The 24,763-nt window shown below is 41.3% G+C and overlaps 1 protein-coding gene across 3 annotated transcripts in view; it reads left to right on the forward strand.

The window, feature by feature from the left end:
- FAM114A1 (family with sequence similarity 114 member A1) overlaps positions 1-24,763 on the forward strand; it is a 63,686-nt gene that overhangs the window by 36,866 nt on the left and 2,057 nt on the right. For all 3 annotated transcript variants that reach the window (XM_082838973.1, XM_082838971.1, XM_082838972.1), the window contains exons 7-13: positions 2,906-3,058; positions 9,431-9,554; positions 13,098-13,189; positions 15,474-15,635; positions 16,480-16,619; positions 19,465-19,537; positions 23,701-23,754. In XM_082838973.1, coding sequence (XP_082695099.1) covers positions 2,906-3,058; positions 9,431-9,554; positions 13,098-13,189; positions 15,474-15,635; positions 16,480-16,619; positions 19,465-19,537; positions 23,701-23,754 — 798 coding nt within the window. The remainder of the gene's footprint in view (positions 1-2,905; positions 3,059-9,430; positions 9,555-13,097; positions 13,190-15,473; positions 15,636-16,479; positions 16,620-19,464; positions 19,538-23,700; positions 23,755-24,763) is intronic.

A 24,763-nucleotide genomic window follows, 5' to 3' on the forward strand; every position in this document is an offset into this window, starting at 1 on the left:
TCGGTCATTCACTCCACAATGCATTTTGAATGTCCACTATGTGCTAGGCACCGTTCTAAGCACCTGAGATACATCAGTGGTCAAAATGAGTAAATATCCCTGCATTATGGAGATCTGCTCTAGTGAGGAGGGACAAACAAACAATAAACAGTATCTCATATTTTAGAAGATGATGAGTGCTGTCAAAACAGTAGAAGAAGTAGAGCAGAAAGAGGGTAATCAGGAATATGGGAGCGAGGGGCAGGTTAAGTATTAAGTCAGATTGTGAGGGAGAACTTCATGAAGATAGATGAATGACGTTTGAGCAGATACTTGAAGGAGATGAAGGGCTTGACTATGCAGAATCTGGGTGAGGCGTATTTCAAGCAGAAAGAGCAGCTTGTGCAAAGGCCCTGAGGCAGGAGTGTCTGGTATGAACAAGGAAGAGTAAGGATGCTGTGTGGTGGGAGAGGAGTGAGCCAGGATGAGAGTTGCTGAAGATGAGGCCAGTGTGGTCATGGGGAGCAGGTGATGGAAGATTGTGGAGGGCGTTTGTAAGAACCTTTGACTTCACTATTAGTGAAAAGGGGAGACCATTGCAACGTTTTGGAGTGACAAGATCTGATTTTAAAAGTATCACTCTAGTTATGGTGTTGACAACAGACTAGGTTGGGGGGAGGGTGAAGGGCAGGGAGACCAGTTAGAGTGTGTATCAGCCTACATCCTCCCAGAAGCAGATGCCAAGTTAAGTTTAAACGTGCAAGGATTTTATTGGTAGAAATGACAATGTGAGAGAAAATTGTGGGAGTTGGGGGAGAGCCATAAGACCACAATGCAAGTCTGATCCCAGTGGAGGGGAACAAGAAAGGAGACTGGGTGCAATCATCCTAGACTGCTGTGCAGTCTAAGGAAGGTTTGGCAAAGCCATGGGAGAGTCCTTCAGCCAAAGTCCACTGACAGAGGAGTTTCCGTCTCTCAGGAGAAGGTCTGCCCTAACATCCCTGCTGCACCAGTGATTGGCAGGGGGAGGTGGTAAGAGCCATGACCTCAGTGAAAATGAAGAGTGGGTTTCAAAGCGCACCCTCGGGGCTCTTGGTCATTTATGCTCCCCTCTCACAGCCTCCTCAGGAGGCGTTTGCAGGTATCTAAACCAAGGATAATGGTGGCTCAGAGCAGTGTGAAGCCATGAAGGTGGTGATGAAGGCTGGTTCTGGGTGTAGTTTGAAGGTCGATCCAGAGTTCCTGGTGGACTGAGTATGGAGTATGACATAAAAGGAAGAGGCACGGATGATTCCAGGGTTTTTGCCTGAGCAGCTACAAGGATGAAGCTGCCATCAACTGAGAGAGGGACATCTGTTACATTTTTCCTAATCCACACTAAATAACTCTAGACATCAGAAATGTTCATGCATGCCCTCCCTAAGTTTCTCATGCATTCTATCTTACTCTTTGAATAACGTGGGGACAGGGTGATTCTCAGATCCCACTGGTGTAAGTTTCCAAAGCTGCCCTTCTGTCCCAAAGTCTTCCACGCCAGAATCACTCACTGCTATTTAAACCAATCTCCTTTTCTTCTCCGGAAGGAATGTAGCAGCAGCACCCTGAAAGCCAGTTAATTCTTCTTTAGGCCACTTTAATTTCACTCTCCATTTCTTGGGTGAATCCACATCGTTCCAAAGTGACAATTTCCCTTTACCTTTTATTGCATCCCTTTTTCCCTCTAACCTGAATCAGAATTTAGAGATGGAAGTTGGTGTAGGAAAGAAAGCAATTTCAGTGTCACTTTGTTACTTTATTTCACCACCACCAAGCCAGTGAGATCCGTGGGAGTAGCTGGGTTTTATTGTAAATGTTAACAATTCCCAGGGATGATTTGATGGGGCTGTTTTGAAAACTTTCAGATCTTATACTTATTTAGCCTTAAAGACAGGCAGGAGGGAGAATTCTGTCTGCAGCCTGGTGGGTTTGGGGTTAACAACCTCAAGAACCAAAAAGGAGAATGAAGCTGATTGTTTATTGACACATAATAAAAACCAAAATCTATTCTTTCATGATCTTCCCCTTGTGACCTTGTGGTGGCCAGTGCATTTATGGTGCTCTTCACAGATATTAAAGAACCCTATAAACTAAATGCCACAGTCCCCTTGATGAGGAATCAAATAAAAGATGCTTAGAATCGAAGAAAACAAAGGCAGGAAATTAAGAGTAACTGGTGGACTTGCGTTTATTTTACTGTCTTATTATTTAATCAGCAGAAAAATAACTGGAGAAAAATGATCAACCTGGAGAGGAACTCGGTTCACAGTATTTCTAGAAACCAATCTTATCAAAGAACTGATAAGCTAACATTCTTATTTATATTAATATTAAGTATCTGGTGAGGAATACACTATGAGTTTATATTTTATTAATCATTTTCATCAAAGATGTTTAATAACCACACACACAAAATTTTTAAATAACTCAAATAAAATCAGACCAGCTTATTTTTGCTTTGAAGTCTGCCTAGGTGCACAAGTTGCAATTAATCCTGGCACAATAGATTCAACTTCCCCAGTGTAAATAAAATTTGCTCATTATAGAAAATCTGGACATTTTAAAAATAAGATTAATCACACACATGGTAAACACTTCAGTAGAAACCACTGTTCAGCTTTTGTTTTGCTTCTTTTCAATCCTCTTCCTGGGTGTAGAATTTTTGCTTTGTTTTGCTGTGTACATATGAACATGAAAAGTTCAAAGTGGAATATTATGTAAAAACTTGTGAGTAAGATCAATGCAAAAAGTCATTTTTTTAGAAATTCCACAGTGACTAAAACCTACTCTTCACAAGTACCAAGTCAGTGCTCATCTCCCCCAACATCTTCCGCAGGAAATGTGGCTTTTAAGCGTACACCTAATGTACAAACACTGTGTATTTGTGCAGATGTTGCGGGAAGCCAAGGAGAAGGAGAAGCAGAGGCTGGCACAGCAGCTCACGGCCGAGAGGACCGCACACTACGGGATGCTGTTTGATGAGTATCAGGGTTTGTCACACCTGGAAGCCCTGGAAATTCTGTCCAATGAAAGCGAAAGCAAGGTATGTCTGTCCTGGACATTTGAAGTAGCACGCTCATGAATACGTCTTCTTTTTTTTTTTTTTTTAAATGTTAAAAAAAATATATTAAACACACACACACACACACACACACACACACACACACGAACAGGGTCCCTGTACTCATCTCCCACATTTGGGGTCTGAGGACTGTCTACTACATTAGAAGCACCTGGAGTGAATACGTCTTCTTAAACACGAAAGAAAGCCTCCTTTCTAGAGCCTCGTTACTGTGCTGAGGTCACAGATACTGTCCAGCCTGATGACCCCCCTCAGGCTCCATATTATTTTCTCTCTATCCTGTGCCTAGCTGTTCCCCCTCACTAGCCCCAGGAGGGCCAGCATGATAGGAGTCATCACCACCCCCAACTCATGGCCCAAAAGGCCTTGCAAACCCTGGCTGTCAGCACCTGGCCTGTGCCTCCATTTGATGATGTAGTACCCAGATCAGAGGTGCCCTGCCAGGCCATGTCTTCATTCCTACTCAGCGGAGACAAAGCAGCTGGTATTTCTCCCAGACTGCAGGGTTCTAATATATTTAGTTTCATGGGTGATATAGTTATTTATTCACCCATGTGTTAGAATGCCTGGGCCACAAAGGGCAGGATTATCTTACTGGGCGTTAAAGCTCTATTTAGTGATGCTCCTGAACAGAGCTCTGGGAAATTACCTAACAGCCCTGCACATTCACACTGTCTGATCCCAAGAAAACAAACATGAATAGTGGAAGTCAGCAGGGTTGTTGGTGATTTCTTTTTCTTTAAAAGGATGTGTGTGTGTGTGTGTGTGTGTGTGTGTGTGTGTGTGTCCGTCCCCAAATGTGTGTGTTTTTATTTAACAAACACTTATATGTCATTTATATAATCACTAATCTAAGCACTTTAAAACTATTGACTCATTTAATTGTATATACTGCTCTTTTTGTGAGTCAGGCTTACTGTAGTCTGGGGTGTTTTTGCAGTGAAGGCCACAGGGCAGTACCCTCTGGACTTCCTGGGAGGGGCCATGGGCCATCCCAGTGACATTTACTTGGGGGAGAGGCAGCCTCCTCAGACAGGAGGCTGAACTTGGAAGTAAGCCTTAGAAGCGAACAGTGATTTTTGACTCTCTGTTGGCCTTGTCTTCTTACATTTGGACTTTGGGGGGTTGAGACATTCTTAAAGCCCACCTAGTCAGGGAAAGATGACCTCTGCCATATAACAGGTAACCAAGAACCAAACAGGATGGACACACACACACATACAAGATTACAGAATTACAAGTTACTCTGTGTTTATTTCCTTTTTCGTTATCCATCAGGCATCACTGACAGTCTTGTGGTTAAACTGTTAACGGATCATTTTTTTAAAGCAAAATCATGACTCATGCAGATACCAAGTGAACACAAATCAAAGAATTTACTTACCTCATTAATTAAATGAAAGAACCAGACAGATGTTATAACCGGTTCGAAGGAAAAGCCAAAGAAGCACACATTCATATGAAATAAAGCAATTTTGAAATGAATGTACAAATGGACACAAACCTGGTTTTTCCATAGAAGGAGACGTTGTCCCTCCACTGGGCAAAATTCATTATTGTTTTGCACTGCTATCAGCTATCTACATTTTACAGAGTTATAAAATTACTCCCATGGAATCAGAATCCAATAAGCTGGTAAAGTGTGATCTGGAAAATGTAGTTTTCCACTAAAGCACAAACTTTTCCCTACAAAAGCGGGGTTTGGGGTCAGACATTTTGTGATCAAATGCCACTCAGTAGCTGTATGGTTTTGGACCTGTCTTACCTCAATCTCCTTATCGATGAAATGGGAATGATAACCAACTTTGTAAAATTATTAAAAGAATTAAATGAGATGATCCATGTGAAGCTAGTTGCAGCGTGCCTAATACATAATAAGTAGTCAATAAACGTTAGCTGCCATTTTTACATGCACGTGTATATGCATATATAATGTTGATGACATTTTATTTTTATCTGCATTCTTATATATACATGTTATTATTGTTGAAAACATTACAGGGGAGCATGGCCCCTTGAATCTATCACGGTGGTAGAGAGACATTCCACTCTGGCTGGTTCCAATGCAGGTCTAGCTGTAAAACAGCCCCAGGCCTCTAGAAAAGAGCCCCAAAGGACTGATGTTGCCAGGAAGGCAGTTTGGTCCCTGGAGGGGGGCATTTCCCTCTGTTGGCATACTGCTCCCACAAGCTCTGCTTTCTTTCCCCAGCCTGGAGATTTTCGTAGTTTTCATAGTGAGAAATGCAGAACTTTTTCCTGGCTTAGTAATAATAGTTACTGGGTGTTATAATAAATAGTCCTAAAAATATATGGGTCAGAACCAGTAAGAGTTCTCCTCACTCCTGTGACAGCCCAAGATATGAGTGTCTGGTCAGCAGGCAGCTTTCCAGCATTTAGGGATCTAGAAGCCGGGCTCTGTCCATCTTATGGCTCCACTAGTCCCATCCTAATATTCACAGGCTCCTGGCAAGAATACAAATGGAGACCCTATTGGGGTTGTCAGATTTAGCAAATAAAAATACTGGATGACTAATAAAATTTTAACTTTAGATAAACAATGAATACTTTCTTAGTATAAATATGTCCTGTGCAATATTTGAGATACACACTTATACCAAGAAAACACTCATTGTTTATCTGGTATTCAAATTCAGTCAGACATCCTACATTTTATCTGGCAACCCTGCACATACCAACTATTTAAAAGTTAAAGAGCTTTTGGAAACAAACTGTTAAAGAAAACATATTCTGTCATCCTTCCTTGACAAACGTACTTTCATAATGGCCTGGAAGGCCAGGTTTCCATTTAGAATTCTGACTCCTCAAATTTTCATATCACCCTCCTGCCTGCTCTCTTCCCTTTATCTCCAACTGTCTGTTGCTTCAAGGACCCTCACTGGCACGAGTGAGGATGCCCCAGTTCAAGCACCATCCACATGCCCTGCAAACGGCCACCTTTGTCCATCCCTTGGGCCTAGGAGTGCACGCTCCAGTGGATGGTCCCACCATAGGGAATACAGCCTGGGGAAGAGGTCCATACAGATCATGAAGGGGAAACTTCAGTCACCTGGAGAGTGATCTAGAAGTGGGAGTGTGGGTTCTCGGTGGGCACATCCCTTTGGCCCTGTGGACTCCCCTACGACCAAGTCTAATGTATTGGATTTCACTCTCCTCTAGGGCCTTGTTGTCTTCTTCATCCCACCAGCATAAGGAGAGAGAATATAGAGGGGACGTTCCCATTTGTTAAAAACTTTAACCCAGAAATGGTACACATCTCGTCTGCTAACATTCCATTGGCTGAAACTTAGACAGGGTGTACAGAATTATAAGGAATCATTACTACCTACTAGATTGATTCTAGGATGGCAACAGGCATGGCAACGTGCTGTACTATAAATCTTAGGGAAAAACTAATATTTTTATTGTCATTATACTCAATACTTAACCAAAACAGTAAACAAGAATCCTCAAAATGACACCCCGCACCCCCTTTCAGGGAAAAGATTTACAAGGCAGACCGTTTACCCTTGTGTCCCTGACAACACTTAAGCACAGTGCCAAGCATATAGTCAGCATTCCATGAATATTGAGGAGTGCATGATTATTTATTATTTATTATCGGACTGAAGTAAAGATTTAATGCACGTCGTGCTAGCATAATGGAATGAACTAGAGGAAGCAAAAGAGATGCTGTAATAGAAAGATGCTGACCAAAGAGTACTTCACTAAAAAGAACCCTTTCTGGGAGATGCCAAAAGCATAAAACCCCAATGCATTCACTCCTAGAGGATAGCTACCCTCAGAAGACACAGAGAAACCAAGAGGCCCCACATGTGTGTATACTTTTTCACTAAGCGTTGTACTTTAACATTTATTCAATTACCCATTTTTCTTTACTCTGAGAAAAGTGCTGTTCAGAAAATATATCTGAAGCATAAAGATATGATGTGGGCATATCTAGGACCGTGAGCCCTAAACATGAGGGTATGAGCTGAAATGAAGACTCTGAAGAGGTCAGGGCAGAAGGGAGTGGGGGCGGCCAGCATGCAGGGAGCATCACTTCCACCTGCTGAACTCGGCGCCTAATGGGTTTTGTGTTGAAGACTTCCCCCTGAACTTCCTCTCAGAGCCTTGATGGCAGTTGCATTACGTCCTGATGATGTGCATTGGCAACTTTTAGGGAAATGGTGTCAGGCCTCGGTGATGCCCTCTTTAACTCTCTCACTCGTCTGGACTGCAAGTCTACTGCCATAATCAATATGAAAACACAATCCAAAGAGTATGGCAGCTTCTCTGCTGGCTCTCCCTCCAGAGCAAGTGTTTGACCTGCAGAATGAAAATTTAAAACTTTACTACTTTATAGTCAGACTTTACTTTTTATATGGTTCTCCATGCACTGTGACCATTTTGGAGATTCAAATGGTCTTCAGGGTCACAGAGGTTGACTGACCATCTGTACAAATAATTTTTAAGTGCTTATGAAGGACAGTTTCAAAAGAGGGGTTCTGAAGACAGTGAACAGGGAGCACACCAGTTTAAGCATCATCCTCTGTGCTGTATCCCTGCCCACCCTCTCACCTCCACAAGGAGCCTTGCAGCCCCCTTGCTGGGAACCTCCTACTGTCACTACACTCACACCTGGTGTGGCTGTTATCTGTTCACATGGGCCTCCCTCCTTGAGACTGTAAGATCTCTGAGAAGAAAAATGTATCTTGTACGCTTTCGTAACCCCAGTACAATAAAACATCTAGCAAGTGTATTTGTATGTATGTCTGTAATATACGTACAACTATTTATTTATATATTTGTTTACATACACTTTTTTATTGAAGTATAGTTGCTTTACAATATTGTTAAAGTTTGTTAGTTTGTTAGTTTCAGGTGTACAGCAAAGTGACTCAGTTATTTTTTTCAGATTATATTCCATTATAAGTTATTATAAGATAGTAAGTATAATTCCCTGTGCTGTATAGTAAATCTTTGTTGCTCATCTATTTTATATGTAGTAGTTTGTATCTGTTAATCCCATACTCCTCCCTCCCTCTCCCCTTTGGTAACCATAAGTTTGTTTTCTGTCTTACGTATATGTTTGTTTACATTATATATATAATTTATTGACCATCACGATAAATACTCCTGAGTACATCATTTCATTTAACCTTCAAAACAGTCTTATAAGGTAGTTGCTATAAGTTCTCATTTTAGAGATAAGAGAACTGAGTCACAGAAAGGTTAAGTAAATTACCCAAAGTCACATAATTAATAAGGGAAGAGCTGATATTTGAATCCAGGGTTGACACCAAGGTATGTTTTCAGCCACTATGACAGAAGAGCTACCAGCAACATTTACTTAGCACCTGCTGTTTGCACTTGTGCAATGTTTTTCACATTCGTTGTTTCATTTATCCCACAAAGGATCACAATGAAGTGTGGCTCTCCGTTTAAAACATAAAATTTCCTTTGGGTGTATACCCAGAAGTGGAATTGCTGGATCACATGGTAGATCTATTTTTAATTTTTTGAGGAAGCCAAAAACAGGATCTTGAAGAGATATATGCACTCCCATGTTTATTGTGTTAGTCACAATAGCCAAAATATGGAAACATCCTAAATGCCCATCAACAGATGGATGGATTAAAAAAGGTGTGAGATATATACACAATAGAGTATTATTCAGCCATGAGAAAGGAGGACATCCTGCCATTTGCGACAACATGGTTGGACCTTGAGCACCTTATGCTAAGTGAGATAAGCATGATATCACTTCTATGTGGAATCTCAAAACAGTCAAACTCATAAAAATCAGTAAAATGGTGGTTAGCAGGGGACTGGGGGGAGGATAAGATAGATGTTACTTAGGGGTACAAACTTGCAAAATTAGTAAATAAGCCATAGAGATCTAATGTGTAGTATGAGGCATACGGACAACAGTATTGTACTATAATCATCAAACTTGCTAAGAGACTACAATTTTAATTGTCTCAGCCACTAAAAAGAAAGTGTAATTATGTAATGTGATAGAGGTGCTAAATATCGCTACAGTGGCAATCATATTACAATATACACATGTATCAAATTAACATGTTATACACCTTAAATTTACACAATGTTATCTGTCAAATATATTCAATTAAAAACATGGGAAAACTGAGGCCCAAGGAGCTTATGTAACTTACCCAAAGTTGCACAGTTACTAGGCAATTAAATCCAACATTCAGCCCAGTGTTACCTCCCACACCATGAATCACCTGGGAGAACTGGGCACAGCTGTACGTAAACATCATTAATGAGAAGAAAAGATGACAGTTATGCTGACCTATTTCTTTTTTTCAGGTGCAGTCATTTTTAGCATCACTTGATGGAGAGAAGCTGGAAGTCTTAAAAAATGACCTAATTTCCATTAAAGACATCTTTGCAGCCAAAGAATTAGAGAATGAAGAGAATCAAGAAGTGCAAGGTAAAGGAAAGTAACCAGTTAAATAGCAAGACAAACGATTGGTGCCGTCCTTAGAAACTGCTGTTAATAAGCATAGCCCTTTGAACAGGAGAGAATTACTTAATTCAGGTGCTTCTCCTGCTCACTTCCAAATTCTCTGTGCATCTGCTCTTTTTACAGGAGCTGGTCACATTGACCTATAGTCCTCCTGTCCTTTGGGTGGGAACTGCTGAGTGAGGCACCTTTATTTCTCTGGTGTCCCTGTCATGTCACAGGCACACAGCAAATGCATCTGGTCAAGTGAACAAAGAGCACAGTGCACTCAACAGGGCCCTGATGACTAGAGTTTATGCTCCAGTGTCTGATTTTTTACCTGCACGTGGAAGTTGTTGAATGTGGCTGATCTTGATGGTGGGCAGGTCTTTCAATGGATTTCTTTTCGTATTTTTCTTCTTCCTTTTAATTTCTGTGTGTAGGAGTTAGGGTGTATTTGTAAGTGGCCTACACGTCACCCAAAAAATACAAAGGCACAGGGTGCATCAAGGCGTAATTTGTCAGGTTTGATTGATTTAGTCAATCACTAAAGTGAGCCAGGTACACGCTCTTCCAGCCAGACGATGACATGACTCCAAGGAGACTAGAACCTATTTTGTGAGAAGCAAGGCTTCCTTGAGAGAGGAAAGGAGGTTCCCAAAGTTGGACGTGCTTAATGATTAAGTTGTCCATTTGGGAGCAGAATATAGTAAAGCATTTGTTGTGTACATGGAGAGTGATCGATGTCATCACCAAGCACTAGACAGTTGTTTCACGTAGGTTACGCTGAAAACTTAAGCAAGCTTGGACACACAAGGCTGGCTTCTCCTGGGATCATCTGAAGGGTCTTATTTGCAACATTTTCACTACTTACTTGCTATTTGTCCTTGAACAAGTTATATAACCTTTCTGAAATTCAGTATCTTACCTGTAAAATGGAGACAGTGATACCTATTCCTAAGGGCTATTGTAAGGATCAAATGAGATAATATATGCAAACACACATTACAGAGCCTGGCACACAGAACTGCTCGAAGTGTTAGCTGTTATTATTATTAAAAGTGCTAACACAATTCCAGGAAAATAGTAAAGATGCGATAAGTTACAACTTTTATTTACGATTGTACTTGTGATAATGTACATGCATAGCATGTACATCACTCTCTGGAAGCATTTAGTGCCCAGACGTGTTACATGTCTTTAATCAAAGCTCAAACACAAGAGCTCAAATGCTTCAGCCTAGATGCTCGGGGCAAAATTATTCTAAGCATTTGCAAACTGTCTTTTAAATACTATCTCCCGCTTTAGCCCCGCATGCTGACCTCGTGTGCCTTCAGTTTAATGAGATATGCTCACTGCATCAAAATAGAAGAATCAATTATACTGAAGCATAGGAAAAGGTCAATATCAAAGAGACAGATGGAGAACAATGGTTTTGAGCATTTGTGTGTTTCTACAAAGTCACAAAGGATGACACTCTTGTCTTTGCTTTAATAATGAAGAAACTAAGATACTAGCTGTCAAAGGTCATGCAGCTAGTATTCTGAACCCAAGATGAGCTAATGTAGATGCCTCTTTTCCAGAGTAACAATCACCAAAAAGATGCAGGCTATTTTTCTTCAGTTTATGATGCCTGAGGTAGACCTTTGCCTTACTGGGGGTGTCATTCAGAACGGATAAAAACAGGATCCCAAATTCTCCCTAACATCAAAGAAATATTGTTTCCAGTGTAAGTGAATACAGTATGGCATCCCCAACTAGTGCAATTTCTTGGAGAGAAAACTTGATTCAATACTGTTAAATAGAAAATGTTACTACATGTGTTATGTTCCAGTGTTAATATAGAGCTTCAGTAAATGGAGATTTTTTAATATGACCAAAAAAAAAAAAAAATTGAAGTCCTGAACAGCATGCTTAAGAAATGGTAGATTGGGCTTCCCTGGTGGCACAGTGGTTGAGAGTCCGCCTGCCGATGCAGGGGACACGGGTTCGTGCCCGGGTCCGGGAAGATCCCACATGCCGCGGAGCGGCTGGGCCCGTGAGCCATGGCCGCTGAGCCTGCGCGTCCGGAGCCTGTGCTCCGCAACGGGAGAGGACACAACAGTGAGAGGCCCGCGTACCACAAAAAAAAAAAAAAAAAAAAAGAAATGGTAGATTAATCTCTCTTTAAGTGATGGAACCCTGTTACCTCCCATAATATGTCCATTTTCCTAAAGGACAGCTCCAGATTATCAAAACACAATTACTTTTAATTAACTTAATTTAATAAATAAATGTCATTTAGACACCTAAAGAAGAATAGGAGAGAAGAATAGCAGGGTTGTCATTAAATCAATCCAATATGATGGAGTGTTACAACTCCAGAAAGGTGAGGGATTAACTAAAAGCTGTCGAGAGCAATCTCATTAGTGAGGGAGAGCAGACAATCCAGGAGCAAAATTCTGGGAGAAACCACAGCATTCTCATCATATTTTTTCTTGTAAGCACTTGCATTCCTAAAAGCCCCCTAACACCTAAATAATTTATTTGGTAGTCTTAGAAAATGTAATGAACTGTCATTTTTAGATAAATTTAATATTGGGCTCCTCTGCATTTAATAACATTAGCTAATGATTTGCATGTTTGTCCTACCAGCAGAGTGTAATTTTATCACACTGCCGTGGGTCTCTAATTTGGTTTACCACTGTTGTGAAAAGATTTTTAAAAGATATTTTCTCTTTTTATTGACTTGGTGAAGATCTTCTCGGCCACACATACAGACCAAGAATTGTAGTAATAGGTATTCTTCGTTGCAGCATTCTTTAACATCTGTTTTTTATTTACATCCATTTTTCTCTGTGATGATTTTCCTAAAACATTTGCTACAAGTTATTGGTGTATTTCTCTGTCCTATAGAACGAATGCACATTTAAAAGCTGGAGCTACAGAGAGTACGTGTATCCTAATTTAGTGTTGATTACTCTCAAATATTTTTAATCTCCCTATGTTTATATCTTTGTAACACTTAACAATATAGTTTATATAAAACTCTAGTGTTTACAAAATTCTGCTTGCTCCGTACTGTGGCTCTGTGGACCTAAAAGGGTACCCTGAGTATCATTAAGGGTTGCAATGCTAAGCATAACAGTACTGTAAGTCATAAACACAGTGTTGTCCCAGGGCTCTCAAGCCTGAGAAGGGTCATTCATTTGTTCATTCAGTCATTTAGCAAACAGCTACTGACCACCTACAGCTGTGAACAAGACCAGTAGGTCCCTCCCTGCCCTCACGTGCCCTTCGGGCCAGCCCAGGGGTGCCCCAGCTAGAGCTGCGAGCAGCAAGGCTCCACCAGCCCCTCGCCCAGCTGCAGCCTGCTGCCTCGCCTCTGTGCTCATACATGGGCACAACTCGTCTTTGCCCAGCGGCTGGAGGGCGGGCTGCTGCTGCCCCCACTTATACTCTGACTGTGGGCTGTAAGGTTGGGGGAGCTGCCACATTCTGAAGGATGAAAAATAAATCATGCTTCTTACTTCTGTCATTTTCTATTTCCAGGGATAGAAGAAGAGGGAGAAGAATTTGCTAGCATGCTTACAGAGCTTCTCTTTGAATTGCATGTTGCGGCCACGCCTGACAAACTCAATAAGGTCAGCACCATATGAATCTCAGTTTTTGCTCGTTGGCTTTTTTTTGTTTTTTTTTAAAGGTCTCGGTTGTAAAATCCAGAAATCCACCTGAAATAGAAAAACCCCAAGTCCCAATGGCACATAGCGGGAGGGGAGTCCCAGGTCAGTAATTAAGATTCGAGGAGGCAACATCATGAAATGTGGCTGCGGAGAACCTGCTAGGCTGTGTCGCGAGACCTGCATTTTAGTTGCAGTTTCACTGGTAATTACCTTGTGACCTTGAACAAGTCATTTCTCCTTAAAATAGGGTCTTAGATCAGATCAGTGGTTACCCTCAGCCTAGAGGAGGAAAGAAGGTGCAGAATCACCAAAGGGCTTTTTCAAATTCCATCTCCCCTCCCCTCGAAAGTGACATGCCAGCATTAGGCAGAGAAAGCACATCTGCCAGAGCCAGGCCACTCACACAACCCCTCCCACGGGAAAGCCGGTGCTTCGTCGTGTCTAAGACCATCTGAGCTTTCGCTGTCTGGCTTCCTCTGAGAGTAACACTGGATGTTTTGCAAGTTCCTACAAGGTCTTGCGATGGCATTTCTTAATGAGGTCACTGATCATTAATTACTTAAAACTGTCATTTTTCCCATTCTCTCTTTCTTCTCTTTTTTTTTTTGAATTTATTTTATTTATTTTTTTATACAGCAGGTTCTTATTAGTCCTCCATTTTATACACATCAGTGTATACATGTCAATCCCAGTCTCCCAGTTCATCCCACCACCACCCGCTCTCTTTCTTCTCTTTAGCGATCGGTGGTTGACACAGGTCCTCACTCATCAAGGTGGGTGAGGAAAGGGCAGACTGAGGCAGTGAGGTGGAGAGATGAGCAATTTCTTTATCTCTGATAGAGGTCACTGATTCTGGCAGGTCAGTGACTTGAACACAGCAGGGAAATTGCCTCGTTCATCTCCACACAGCACCTGCCGCAGCTCAGAGAGTGTGTGTGGTGCCTCCGAGGTGTCACTGGCTTATTTACATAGGTAAACCTTTGTCGCTAAAAGAGGACACACCAAGCATGGTTTGTTAGGTTTTGTCTCCCCTAATCTTCTCCCCATTAACTTGCCATCAACACCATGACACATTAAACTTTGACATGCAAGCTTTCAAATGAGGAGTAAGTTTTGCATAAGCTCAGATGCAACTTAAGCAAACAGCTTAAACTATAATATAAAAGCTGGTAAGTCTGCCCTTTCAAAATTCAGGGAGTAACAGATAGGGAAGGTGGTGTCTGCTTGTTCAAAAACTTTTAAGGCCACAAGTTGCTCAAACTGCACTCATGTGAAGTGAAATTCATCACAGTTCTTCTCTTGTTCCCACCCCCCGCCCTGCGAGGTTCTGGCATGGCTGGAGAGGAGCAGAGCCATCCTTCATCTTCCGGTGCAATACATTATTAGGTTCATGAAATATTAAGGGCTTCATGAGACATGGCAGATGAGGAAATTTGCTTTAGCAATGACCCTGGCTAAATTTCATATATATATATATATATATATACACATATATATATATATATATATGTATATATATATATATGAAATTTTACAGTTGGTCACAAAAAGTGAAAAATATACTATGGCTTTTCCAAAGTGATGGTCATTTTTATTCCTATCTGAGTATCATTTTATTTTTATTTTAAGATTTTATTTATTTATTTTTTGGCCACATTGGGTCTTCTGTTGCTGTGCACAGAGTTTCTCTAGTTGCGGTGAGCGGGGGCTACTCTTTGTTGCAGTGAGAGGGCTTCTCATTGTGGTGGCTTCTCTTGTTGCAGAACACAGGCTCTATGCGCGCAGGCTTCAGTAGTTGTGGCACACGGGCTCAGTAGTTGTGGCTCGCGGGCTCTAGAGCGCAGGTTCAGTAGTTGTGGCGCACGGGCTTAGTTGCTCTGCGGCATGTGGGATCTTCCCGGACCAGGGCTCGAACCCGTGTTCCCTGCATTGGCAGGCGGATTCTTAACCACTGCGCCACCAGGGAAGCCCTGAGTATCATTTTAGAATGCTTTCCAAAAATTCCTCAGGCCCTGCAGTTTTCTCTCCATACATTCTTTCTACTCTGTCCCTTTTTCTTACTGTATTTTTTACCAGAAAGCAACCACAAGGTGTTTTTAAGGAAGTTGAGGAATTGCCCCATCACTCTTTAAACGTACAGAGAACCACCCTTGGCGGTTTAGGGTTTGATCCAAGTCGTGGGATTGGCTTTTGTGTCTCCATATTTGTACAATAAATGTATTGCTTTGGTTGGGGGCCTTTGCAGGCCATGAAAAAAGCTCACGACTGGGTGGAAGAGGATCAAACTGTGGTGCCAGTAGACGTGGCCGAAGAGTCAGAGGACAAAACAGAGAAGGAAGAAAAGGAAGAGAAACCTGAAAACCCCGAAGAAGACAAGAAGGAAGAAAGGAAAACTAAGACAGTCGAGGTAAACGCATTACAGATCGTCTGCCTAAAGAGCAGTAATATTATGTTCATTTTATTAGCAGCCTAATTTTAAGTGAGGCAAAGCCATTTCATTTTCATTTATACCCTATTCCACACTATAGAAATATGAGTAGTAATGTAATAAACACTAAAATTTCTCTATACCAGGACATTTCATGATTTAGCATAGATATTGTAGCTTTCCTCCATAGCGTTACAGTTATAATTTAAAGGAAAAAAGATATTTAAGAACATAGTTGATTTATCTTTAGGGTAAAATTCCATCATATCAAATTTGTAACCATAACATGTCCTTATGCCCCATAACTAATGAGGTAATTGAAGCTTTTTCCAAAAAAGAATTTCATTGCCACAGTTTTTATTCTGTAGTTTAATAAATTTATATGTGCATAATTTATAATCTGCCTATGTTCACAAATGAGTTTGTAATAACTTCATTTTACGTTGAATTTTAATTTTAGAGAATGAAAATTTCAAATTAGATCGCTCTAAAGAAAAATGTCCACTGAGGTCTGTTCAATTCAGCCACCCTTCCACACGCTTTCATGTCTGTTGTGTGCCCAGCACTGCTCTGAGAACTGGGGACCCAGGTGTGAAGAAGGCTTGTTATGTCCCTGGGACCTGGTGACACTTCTGTTTTATGGTAGTATTTCCACTTAGAAAAGTCTTAGGTACACCCATTAATCTTTGGGTAAATTTTTTCAGGTCATAGTTGTTTTGGGGGATTTTTTCCAGGAATTATGTAATTGTTTTAATGTCACAGGAGTTTTTTAGAAAGCATCTTCTCCATGAATAATTTTCTGACTTGTACTTTTTGCTTTCAGGAAGCATACATGCAGTCCATCGAAAGCCTGGCAGAAGTAACAGCTCGCTGTATTGAGCAGCTTCATAAAGTAGCAGAATTAATTCTTCATGGACAAGAAGAGGAAAAACCAGCTCACGACCAAGCAAAAGTTCTGATAAAGTAAATGTTACTTTTAATTCTTATTTTTCCAATTTTATGTATGCGTGCCATTCAAACGCACACACACACGCATACACCCTCAGCTACTAAAGATTCAGATTTTATGTCAACTAATTCCATTGTTCTGTGGTCATCTTAAGAATTAAGGACTCTCTTAAGAAATGAGCCAAGTTAGCGAGAACAGTAATAATTAGCTAGACATTCCAGGAATTATTTATGAAGAGATTTAAGGGAAGACACCCTAAATCATTCAGAGCTAAGTGTTTCTTTTAATAGATCAGAATCTTGAAAGTACAGACCTTTGAATATAATTACATTTTCAACATGCCACACAGATAAAAGACACCTTAATGGACCTTCTCAACTAGTTTCACAGAAATATGCAAACACCACCACCACCACCACCACCCCCCCCACCCCACCCCCACCCCCACCCCACCCCCACCCCACCCCCGGTTCCGAGGGACTTACACAAGCTCTGCACGTTCTGAATTCTGGCAATGATGGTCACTAACGTAAGCCAGTTCACTGTGCATTGCTTTTGCGTGCATATTTGCTCTCATATGTTTATTCTTCAGTAAGCTACTATTATTAGTTTAGTGAAATAAAAACGTGTATATATATATAATGTTATACACATGAAAATAGCTGGTATGGAGCATTCATTAAAATAATTGATTATGGAGCTGAAGAATAAGCCATTAACTTTTACACATATGACTGTAAGCTATGGTGTAGAAAATCAGCACAGGTCCAAACGCCCTCTCATTATTATGTAGACACAGGAACCCAAATAAGAGCCTCCTAAAAATATATGGGTACACACACACAGACACACACACATCTCAACACATTCACTCACTTGCTAGCTAACTAGTCTTCACTTATTACTACATTTGGCATTGTAGGTTGGGGAGCAAATTTTTGGTGGAAGGACCTTCCAAAAAGTCATTATTAGTGTCTCTGATGACATTTTTCTTCACTTGTACAGATTTGTGATCTAGTGTAGGTTTTCCTATCTAAACATGTGAAAATCCAAGATATTATAAGCACTGCACAATCCTGCCCTTAAAATGCCTGCAAAGAATATGTACTTGTCTCGACGTAAAGAAGGAAGAGGAAAGGGTGAAATAGGAAAAGTTTCAAGTATTGAGGAAAACATCTGAGTACTGTTTTATATTTGCATGCTGATTGGAAAGAGGAGGGCTGAAGTCAGAAGTTTCTGAGTATGGAAAGCAGAACCTTACCCTTAGCTCCTGTCTGATTCTCAGCCCCTGATTGTCCCAACCTTACCAAGCTGCTCCAAGCAAAATGTAATAAGGCCTCATATATGTCTGTACAGTAAGTGCCTTTCCACCCACCTGCCCAAGAACATAGGCAGAACTGCTCTTTGCTATCTCTTGGCCTTACTCCTGACCCTTCCTGCAGATAAGTTTTGGATGGTTGGGTGGATGGATGAGTAGTTGGATGGATAGATGAGTGGAAGGAGGGATAGATGGATATAGCTCAACAAACCTGAATACATAGCTTAGACAGAACCCCTATTTATCAGAACGAAACTTGCCTCTACTGACATCACTAGATCTTTTAACATGTAAGATTCTTAACTTGGAGTTATTGTTTTGCTAATAGCATTTTAATCACTTCATAAAAGTCTTACATACTTATTGTTTAAAAAAATCAGGCAAAATGCACCATTGTTAGGTAGATTGTTTTCAGCTTTTGTCATCATCTATAATGTTATGACAAACATTGCTTTGTTAAATATTTGTATCTATCTTGCATTATTTTCTTGGGGTAAAGTCCTAGGCGTGATGGCTGGAATAAACATTGGGGTAAAGTTTTGATGTATTTGATGTAAGTCTTAAAAAACATATTCTACAGGATCTTTATTTTGAGGCATCTCATAAAAACATAATCAAGGGCTTCCCTGGTGGCACAGTGGTTGAGAGTCTGCCTGCCGGTGCAGGGGACACAGGTTCATGCCCCAGTCCGGGAAGATCCCACATGCCACGGAGTGGCTGGGCCTGTGAGCCATGGCCGCTGGGCCTGCGCATCCAGAGCCTGTGCTCCACAATGGGAGCGGCCACAACAGTGAGAGGCCCGCGTACCGGAAAAAAAAAAAAAAAACATAATCAAGATATGAAGAGACATCTGAGTTTGAATTTCTTCATCTATAAAATGGGAATAATAATGGACCCTAATAAGGTCATTATGCAGATTAAATGTGATTATGCATATAAAAGTATTTAACATAGTATCTCAGTGACTGTTCATTATTATTTTCAAATGAACAATGCTGGAGAAAAGGCCCTTGGCAAGAGTTTTATACCCCTTGTGGAGCTCAAGCCTGGTATTTTCCTGCATATGCTTTTTTGTTTGTTTGTTTGTTTTTGTTTTGTTTTGTTTTGTTTTGTTTTGTTTTGTTTTTGCGGTACGCGGGCCTCTCAGTGTCGTGGCCTCTCCCGTTGCGGAGCACAGGCTCCGGACGCGCAGGCTCAGCAGCCATGGCTCACGGGCCCAGCCGCTCCGCGGCATGTGGGATCTTCCCGGACCGGGACACGAACCCGTGTCCCCTGCATCGGCAGGCGGACTCTCAACCACTGCGCCACCAGGGAAGCCCCCTGCATATGCTTTTGCTTCGATAAAGAGGTAGGGTGAGAATTAGTTTAAACTGTGATTGTGAATCATGGAAGAATACTGAGGAAAACATTTCTACAGAGCATCTTCAAACTTGAGTGCCCTTCGTCTAAAGGGAATACTGTATTAATATCAATACTTGTATTAACAATACAATTATTTTTCTTTATTAAAAATACCCAAATCTCTTTTTTTCTTCTTTCAGATTAACTACTGCAATGTGCAAGGAAGTGGCCTCCTTATCAGAGAAGTTTACAAATTCTTTAACCACTGTTGGGGTAAGATTATGATACTGATTCTTTTTTCACCTTTTTGAGGGGAAGGCCTACAAGGGGCTGTGATGTGAAGTGGAGGACATACTACCTTCTTTGATAGCTCCACAAAGCAGAAGCTCTGCCGGGACATTTGCTAAAATGAGACCTGAGCATCTTCTTTAGCTATAGGCAGCTTAAGGCTCTCATCTGACTGAGTTCTAGCCCTGGTGCGACCATATCAGACATACAAGGTATTGGGTGGATTTTCAAACCTCTCTGGGCCTCATTTCCTTTATTTGTTCACTAAGGTTCCTTCTATTATTTAACATCTGCGATATATAATTCCACAATCTCTAGTAAAATAATTCTGCTTTATTGTTACACCTCAACTTTGACCAAAAGAAAAAAATTTTACCAATCTGTAGAAGTGTTTCTGTTCTCGAGGCAACAATTTTGAAAGGTTCGGCATTCATTTGGAGCTGTGGCTTCTGGTTCTTTTCTTTAGAAATCAGTCATGTTTTGTAACTCAACCTAATGGGATTGGAGAAGACAGTGGCAATTATTCCTTTTCAGCCTTTCTACTTTTCCTTTTAAGGCCCTGGATGCAAAGGCAGATGATTCTTTACAAGAGAAACAGCAAGTTTCACTTCCTGTTTTAGCTAGGGTGTTTGGGTTACAAATGAATTAGTTTCCTAGGACTGCCTTGACAAGTACCACACACTGGGTGACTTCAACAGCAGAAATGTATTGTCTCACCATTCTGGAGGCTAGAAGTCTGAAAGTAGGGTATTGGCAGGGCCATGCTTCTTCTGAAGCCACTAGGGAAGGACCCTTCTCTGCCTCTTCCAGCTTCCCAGGCATTCTTCAGCTTGCAGCAGTGTAACCCCAATTTCTTTCTCTATCTTCACATCATCCTCCCTCTGTGTGTGTCTGTGCCCACATTTCCCTCTTCTTATAAGGACAGTGGTCATATTGGATTAAGGTATGACCAGTACAACCTCATCTTATCTAATTGAATCTGCAACACCCTATCTCCAAATAAGGTCACAGTCTGATATACTGGAGGTTAGGACTTCAACATACCTCTTCCTAGCACAAAGTAACAGAAACAAGCACTAAATAATTTAGACAGACAGGGGAGCTTATTAAAGGTAGTGGAGGTATATGAGCAGCTGTGGGGGACCCATCACCAGAGCTCATGTACCTTCTCTCTAAAGTGTTGTTATCAATGTGACTCAACTACAGCAGTTCCTGGTTCTCTTCATTCAAATTCCAGGATCCTGGGTGAGAAGGTTTGAAAGGCTCAGATATGCATCTTGGTGTCTCCAGTAGTGATGAGGACAGGGTCGTATCATGTAGACCTACTTTGCTGCTGGGGTACACCTCTTCCCACCCCCACCCCAGGCAAAGAGCAGGTCTCAAAAAAAGCAAAAATGATTGTGGACTGGGCTGTCCGAGTTGTGTGCCTCTCAGACTTCTGTAAGTGGCTTAGTTGATAAAGGATGAGTTACATACCAACTATTCATTCTGCTGTCAAAGAATATGGTTTGCTTCTCCTATTTTGTAAAAGACCAGCTTTTTTTCAGGCTTCAGCAATAGAGCTTCACTGTAAACAGGCAGACTGAAGGGGGAGGGTAGAAGCTCATTGATAGGATAGGCTTGATAAAATACATTTATGTGATTGGCATCATCTAAGTTAACTGATGCCCATGGACTTTGGTGTAACTGCTAGATTTACAGAGAGGTGTGAGCTCTTAATCAGGATGGAATGACCTTGGCGACTCAGCTTCCCAAGGCTCTACTGTACCCTCTTCTCGCTCTTTCCAGTTTACTACCTGAGAAACTGAGTCTCAGAAGGGTGAACGATTCACCCAGTTGACTCAACTCCCAGTTGGCTGCCCATCAGACACAGCAGACAGATAGCTAACTGTTTGGTTCTCTACGGTTGCCTAGTGATGAGGATGTATATGTCTGTGTCTATGTGTGTTATATGTTTTATATGATTCATGTTAAACATTAATTAATTTATGTTAGTGGGTGATATTCATGGTATTGCTTTCTATTCCCTTTAATGTATTGTATTCCAGCACAGTGCTTCTCAAACCTTAATGTGCAAGCAAATAACCTAGAGAGCTTATTAAATGCAGATTTTGATTCAGTGGGTCTAGGATGAGGACTGAGATTCTGCATTTCTAACAAACTCCCAAGTGGTAACAGTGCTCCTAATTCATATCCTACATTTTGAGTAGCAAAGCTCTAGCAGATAAGTGTGTACTTGAATAAATACACACACATAAAATACACACACACAGGGCTTTCCTGGTGGCACAGTGGTTGAGAGTCCGCCTGCCGATGCAGGGGACACGGGTTCGTGCCCCGGTCCGGGAGGATCCCACATGCCGCGGAGCGGCTGGGCCCGTGAGCCATGGCCGCTGAGCCTGCGCGTCCGGAGCCTGTGCTCCACAGCGGGAGAGGCCACAACAGTGAGAGGCCCGCGTACCGCAAAAGAAAGAAAAAAGAAAAAAAATACACACACACACACTTGTGTCCAAATGTTTGTATGAACACAATCAGGAACACACAGATTATTGTTTGGAGAAAGAAAAAGCCAAATCTAAATGGAGTTTACTGAAATACCATCTCACGACAACAGTACCTCGCATCTTGTGCTGTGATGAATCATTCACATCGTCATTGTTTGCATTCTCTAAAAGAGCCATTATTCATAACTTGAAGTTAATGAGTATATATTGCTCTCCAGACTCTATTTAAATTGCTTGCACATCTCATTGATTCTGAAAACCGATGCCATTTTATTGCCCTCATTTTGATTATATTTTAGAGGTTTATTGATAATCAAATAAACATGAAAGCAAACCATAATGGATTTTCTGGTTACTTACTAAAATGACTGGGTTTTTAAAGAGTTTTTCCCAAGACTCCATTCTGGTTTCCCCAGTAGGACATTACTTAACCCTCGGTAGAGTAATGTCAGTGAAAGTGGGCTGCTCTGGGAAGAAATAGTTCATTTATATACTTTTGTTTGTCATAAAGTCTTTCAAGTACAGTGAGGGAAAGCAGCCTATTAAGACTGCCCTCTTCTTTCTAGTCCCTGTAATTATTTATTGTCTAAGAGTGGATTGAACATTTTAGATAGAGAAGACTGGACATAATAATAACGGCGACATGAACACTGACTCCCACTTTTTGAACACCTACTTAATATCAGGTTCTGTATTCTGCGTTTTCCATGTTTTGCAAACTGGGATATGCTGACCTGTTTGCAAGTTATATTTAAGAGTGTTTTAACTTTACTGCCAACCTTGAAGACACACCCTATAATCAAGTACCCGTGTTTGCATTTAAAAGAAAAAAGACTACAGACCAGGTCTGGAACTAGGGTAGGCAAGTAAAAGTACGTAACATGTCTATCAAATTTAAGGGGACTCCCCCCCCCACAAAAAGAGACAAAGAAACAACCTCAGTCATCTAGATAAATATTTTAATGCAGTATTTTAAAAATCAAAATTAACACCAAAAACTCATGATGAACAAAATATCAAAATTTTAAATAAAGACTGAATCCAACCCTGTACAACTCAGCCTCACTCACCTCCCCCTAATCCCAGACCTGCTACGAGCTTTAAGTAGTTTAAAAGGTCCGAGTGTAAATTTCTAGCTACATGACCTTAAGCAAGTTACTCAACCTTCCCAATTCCTATTTTCTCATCTTTATTTTTTTAAATTTATTTATTAAGATTTTTTTGATGTGGACCATTTTTAAAGTCTTTATTGAATTTGTTACAATATTGCTTCTGTTTTATGTTTTGGTTCCTTGGCAGCAAGGCATGTGGGATCTTAGCTCCCCAACTCCCCAACTAGGGATTGAACACGCACCCCCTGCACTGGCAGGCGAAGTCTTAACCACTGGACCGCCAGGGACGTCCCCTATTTTCTCATCTTTAAATCGGGGTTATCATGGTACCTACCTACCTCCTAAGATTTCTGTCGAAATTAAATGATCGTGTAGGGGAAGCACCAAATATGAAGCCTTGTCTGTAGTAAGCATTCCACTTCTCCCCTTCTTCTCTAAGAGATTCCTCAACAAAGCCAGCATCTGCATTTTCTGGGACAAGCCTTGGAGTATGAGCACCTAATCTGTCAATTTCATCCTTTTGATTCCACAGAGCAACAAGAAGGCTGAGGTCCTTAACCCCATGATCAATAGTGTACTGTTAGAGGTAAGTGGCCTCCTGGAGCGAAAGTGCTTCTGAATCAAAGCAAATGTTAGAGCTACATTTTTTGTGTGTGTGTATTTCTCCCAGGCAGCAAGTGTTATTGCAATTCTAAATTTTATCGTCTACGGTCTTTTCTGAGTACATTTGTGTAGTTAAACCAGCTGTAAACCCTCGGGTGAAGCAGCAATACCTCATTTTCAAGAATTCTGATTATAAAGAGAAACGCTAAGCTCGCATGTTATTTCTGTTGCTGTTTCCCCCGACAGAAGCACATTTCTGCTGCGAAGTTTGACACCAGATTTAACACTGTGATAACTGGCTGCAATGAGGGATTCTTGCTCAGTGGTGATTTTCATAAAAATGGGCACTTCCCTCCATTTACATAACCTTGAGTTTAGCTAGGTCTAAGCTCCAGACTGGCAAAAATGACAAGTAGAATGTTTATCATCTGCCCGTTCAGTGACCAGAGGCAAGATCCTCTGTGACCGCTCACTCCGTGGCCTGCCCACCCACCAGGACATTGTAACATGGACGTGCAGCTGCCCCGTACAGCTGTGGCTTTGCCAGAAGTAACGATGTAAGATCGAAGAAGAGAAGCCCAGGAGGCCTCATTCTTGACTTAGAGGCACTGTGTTCCACCTGTAATTAGTGGGGAAAACCTTCTATTAGGGACCATCTCTAAGGAACTGGCACATCTGTAGCCCCAGGGCACCCCACTGAAGCCACAAGGTGTTGACAAGTTGAGTTTGAACATGGACAATGCATATACAGTAGTTTCTTGCTGTCTGAAGTACCTGTCAAATGCAAAATTTGGAAATTACAAAGGTCAGGGAGGGCTACCTATGTATTTATAGCAATGCGTTTAGGAATTGGGTCTTATCGTTAAGGGAAACTACCAAGGTACAAGAATAACAGTGTGGTGACAACAAATGTTATCGTTTAAGACAAAGCCACAGAGGGGGATGGAGTTGACAAGAAGAGACAAGGAACCATAGAGGCAGGTTCTGGAGGA

The sequence above is a fragment of the Leucopleurus acutus genome, assembly GCF_964270905.1.
Source record: "Leucopleurus acutus genome assembly, chromosome: 4".
Taxonomy (NCBI): domain Eukaryota; kingdom Metazoa; phylum Chordata; class Mammalia; order Artiodactyla; family Delphinidae; genus Leucopleurus; species Leucopleurus acutus.